Source organism: Aristolochia californica, unplaced genomic scaffold, assembly GCF_029961685.1.
Source record: "Aristolochia californica isolate CCGP_79_NKW_82.1479 unplaced genomic scaffold, dmAriCali1.0.hap1 SCAF_7, whole genome shotgun sequence".
NCBI lineage: Eukaryota > Viridiplantae > Streptophyta > Magnoliopsida > Piperales > Aristolochiaceae > Aristolochia > Aristolochia californica.
In genome coordinates this window covers 33,904,205-33,908,906 of record NW_027182268.1, presented here as the reverse complement: position 1 = coordinate 33,908,906, position 4,702 = coordinate 33,904,205, and the positions used below count along the sequence as shown (strand labels likewise).

Below are 4,702 nucleotides of genomic sequence, written 5' to 3'. Positions count from 1 at the left end.
AGTGTTGGTCAACAACAATCATACAATGTTACCTCATATATGTTTATTAGATCAAATTGGACCATCAATACATATTTTAATAATGTGTTGGATGATATTGTCAAACTATTGTTTGATTACATTAAACTGCCTTTAAGACGTATTTATTCGATGATTTTGAACTATGACATGTATTACCCTTACTTTAAGGTAAATATTAACACATTTGACGAATAATTTTAGGTTAATATCAAATGTATGTTTGTATTAATTAAATTTTGTCATTAGGATTGTATTGGTGTCATTGATGGTACTCATATTAAAGCACATTTCTTGTTTGATCAACAAGCAAGATATTTGAACAGGAAAAGTTTACTCTCACAAAATGTAATGGTTGTATGTATATTTAATAAGCAATTCACTTATATACTTGTTAGATGAGAGGGATCAACAACTAATTTACGAGTATTGAAGTCAGGTTAACAAGACAAGATAAACTCTCGGTAACTGAAAGTAAATGTCATTTATTTATTTAGCCTATTTGTATGTATTATTATTTTCATATAATTCATGTGGAATATATATTTTATTTTAAGTAAATATTATTTAATAGATGTTGGATATGCATATCTTCCAAGGTTTTTTGGCTCTTTATGGAATGACCCGTTATCATTTACAAGAATTTAAAGATAATGCTCCGACAAATCCAAGAGAATTCTTCAACCGAATGGACTCATTTTATGTACTACTATTTAGCGTACTTTTGGGGCCTTAAAAATTCGTTTTAAGATATTAAAATATGCTCCTCTTTTTGTTTTTGATGTCCAAGTAAAAATTGTGACTTCTTGTTATATATTACATACTTATATACACAAGCAAGATTATATGGATTTAGTTGAAGACGAAGATGATAATTCAAGTGATGCTTCTAGACGAGAACATTATCAGAATAAATATATAAGTGAAGATGAATATAGTGATTACGATGATGATTTGGAAATTGACGAGGACTAGCAAAAAAATACTCGGAGAAAGTGTGCAATACATTCTGCAAGAGCATCATATTTTTTAAATTTATTAGCAACTCAAATGTGGCAAAAATATAAATTATTATATTTTAATAAAAATAAACATTTACGTTGTACTTCACATGTACCAATTGTAGGTTTTTTATATTAAAAATTTGAATGAGCTATACTTACGCGATTTTATTTTTATTCTTGTGCTATTTACATAGCATATTGGACATAATTCCCATATTATGATAAGATTTTAAATAATTTCAACGCACACTCAAATAAGTAAATTTGATATTATATTATGTTCACAAGATAAATAATTAATATATTGATATTGATAGTAAATATATTTTGATAATTTCTATATGAATGATGCACTTTTATAGACCAATTGTTTCTTATTTTTATATTATATTTTTAAAAAATACAATTTAGTCAAATTAAAATTTTAATTAAATTTAATTACCAATTTATGAGTGAGAATTTAGATACTGCAAAAGTAACGATTTGATTAACTATTTTAATATTATAAGCTTAATTATTTTATTCTTATATGTTTAATCAAATAAATAATATTAATTTTATTTATTGTTTATTTATCTCTATTTAAATTCTGTCTTAGTTTTTAATAGAAAATTTGAATAAAACTATATTATAAAAATAAAATTCATCGTAGCAATTTTCTATGATAACATATCCTATTTCTTATATAAATTGATGATGGTTAATATTCTATTTATTTATTAATTTAAGATTGAGAATTTAGATACTAGAAAAGTAACAATTTGATTAATTATTTTGATATAATAAAAGTTAAATTTTTTAATATTATTTTATTCCTATTAATTTGATTAAATAAATAATCTTTATTTAATAGATTACTATTTTTCTAATTTATAAAAAAATAAGATCTAACTTAGTTTATTAATTGAAATTTTAATTAAAATATCTTATAAAAGTTAAATCTTTTAGGGTGATTTTATATAATAAAATATGTAATTTGTAATATAAATTCTCTATAGTTAATATTTTATTTAATTACTAATTTACAAGTGAGAATTTAGATATTACAAAAATAAAAACTTGAATAACCATTTGGATATTATAAAACTAGGCCCCAGTTTAATCCTTATTTCTTATAGATATATATATTTAATTAAATAAATAATTTAAATTTAAATTTAACTTATTTATTAATTTAGGTAAGTAAAATAATCTTGTTTTATTAATAGAAAATTTAAATAAAACTATCTTATAATTGTCTATTAAAAAATTGAGATAAGCATCATTCATAAAATAATGGGGATAAGAACATATGTCAAATAGAAAAAGTTTAACTTGCTTAATTCAAACTTAGCAATTAATTGGAAAAATTGGTTGCACATAATGGATTGATTCCTTTCTCTAGTTCCCAATTTATAAATGGAAAAATGGTTCCCCGTGTTGTCGAATATGATCGACAAGGACCAACTCAATGCTAGAACATATGTGTTAATAAATGTGACCCAATCCCCACAATGAGGTTAAGGTGAATGAGTGGGGTTTCAACCATGAGTTATGACTCAGTGAAGCGAGTCCAATGTATCTAAAACAACTCATTGGTTGATTTCTTGAATGAGAGTCATGTAAATTATTAGATTGGACTAATAGGAAATTCAAGTCACAGTGGAATCCATGTCTCTATTTGGAAATTCAAGTCAGTTCGCAGCTTACGGGCATTTCTTATGAAATATCTCCAAGAACACTTCATCACTGATCGCACTACTTCATCACCTTCAACGGTAATATGTTCATCTGTCTTCACGCACTTGCACTTGCACTTGCCTACCATCAATTAATTACTTAATATTTTTTTAATTTTGATTTCTCCTCAACGCAGATCTCGAGCAGGAATTCTTTATAGTGGACGCGAACTTGATGGAACGGAAATGTTTGCTCTCATTTAGTTATTGTTCTGGGCCTGCAAAAACAATTAATCATCATCGTCTTCCCTATATAATCCATGAAATGATTTTACATATGCGGTAGAAACTCATTTAAATCAGAATCCTAAGTCCTCAGGTTTTTACTTTACGCTTCATCGCTTTCTTCCGATGAGATTCGTCAGCATTTCCCAGAACTTTGTGATCGAGAGAAACACGGAACTTCAGGGTGATTTCCCAAGGCAAGAGTTTCAGTCTGACCAGACACGAAAACAGGGACGGTGGACCAGATAAATCCAATGTACCTCATCGAGTAAATGAACCAACAGCGTGGGGGAGTCTGATTGGATCAACAAACCTCCCTTCTTCCCAATGCCGCCTTGGATGGTGCTCGGAAGGTGCAAATTTACAGAGAATCTTTAAACAGGGTAGACAGCCCGGTGTTGTCTCTCCTTCCTCGCAGAGTTGCTGTCAGGAAGCAACCTCTATATTCCGGAGTATTTTATGCAATTATTTTGGTTAAAAACAGCTGGAGTTTTGTATTTAATGTTGCATGATCCGATGCATCCGCCTGGATGATCGCTCGCTCTCCCTCCCTGATACCATCCACGCGTCTGTAATGTTACCAGTCGATAGTGAAATTAAGAACACCCACTCCTTTCTCCTTCCCTCTATTTTAAGCGGAGAATAACATCTTCTCAACTAATTAGATGCACAGTAAAAAAATGGAATATCGATTATACAAGATACACCTCATTGTTTCATCTTCCACTATTGAGGGCATTTCCTGGGCGTCCTCTATATAAAGAGGAAACGAAGCTACGATTTCCATTCCTGTCGTTTCTACAGAAGAAAACAAGTTCTGGTATTTGTGTCTTTCCGAGTTCAGGGAAGTAGTACTACTATTCAAGATGATGGATGTCATGGGCACCTGCTATCGACTGGTGGGCGATCTTCTCCACTCCCTCGCCAGCCACTGTAAACCGGTCATGAAAGCCGTCGACGAGGAGTCCGACGAGCCGCAGCAAGGCATCCAGCTCGACGAGCTAGCCGCGCGTGCTCTTACGGCGGTCTTCGGCATGGACTGCAACGGGAGAATAAAGAAGGAGAAAGCGCGGTGGGTGGTGCAGAAGCTGGGATTGATGGGTGAAGACGATGAGGGGTTCGGGTTCGAGGAGGAGGAGGAGCTCCGAGCGGAGGAGTTCGTGGGTCAGGCGGCAGAGGAGGAGACAGACGAACAGAAACGCGTAGAGCTTCTGCGCCGGGCGTTCATGGTGTTCGACAAAGACGGGGACGGGTTCATAGATTCGTCGGAGGTGAAGCGTGTGCTAGAGTGCCTGGGCCTGGACAAGGGGTGGGGGATGGGGGAGTTTGAGAGGATGGTAGAGGTGGCCGATCTCAATTTCGATGGGAAGGTGGATTTTGCAGAGTTCGAGCTGATGATGAGTGCAAAATGAATTGTTTTATTTCCAGTTTTGGAAGATGAAATTTATCTGTGCTTTTTGAGATGTCTCGATTCGTTTTTTGATTTGGTTCCTGTAAATATGTCAGAGAAGAAGAAACTATTTACTGCAAGAGTAGTGGAGCAACCACGGCAAGAGTGTTTGATCTTGAATTCTGTATTCCACAGATCATTTTTTATGTGGAAAATAAAATTTTGTTTTCAAGAAAAGAAAACGATGATCTCATCAACTGGATTCGTATCCCAGCCTCTCTTTTTTGCCATTATTTTAAAAGAAATAATGAAATATTGTAGGGGCAAAGGTTTATAACCCATTAGTT

General features: G+C 32.5%; 1 protein-coding gene across 1 annotated transcript; it reads left to right on the top strand.

The window, feature by feature from the left end:
- The first annotated feature begins 3,834 nt into the window (after positions 1–3,834).
- Positions 3,835–4,377, top strand: LOC137937343 (calmodulin-like protein 3). The gene has a single exon (XM_068782411.1). The coding sequence runs from the start codon at positions 3,835–3,837 to the stop codon at positions 4,375–4,377; it is 543 nt and encodes a 180-aa protein (XP_068638512.1).
- The last annotated feature ends 325 nt before the right edge of the window (positions 4,378–4,702 follow it).

What these genes read in the sequence shown, in the direction of transcription:
- LOC137937343 (XM_068782411.1), top strand. Translation starts at nt 3,835, where the DNA reads ATGGATGTCATGGGCACCTGCTATCGACTGGTGGGCGATCTTCTCCAC.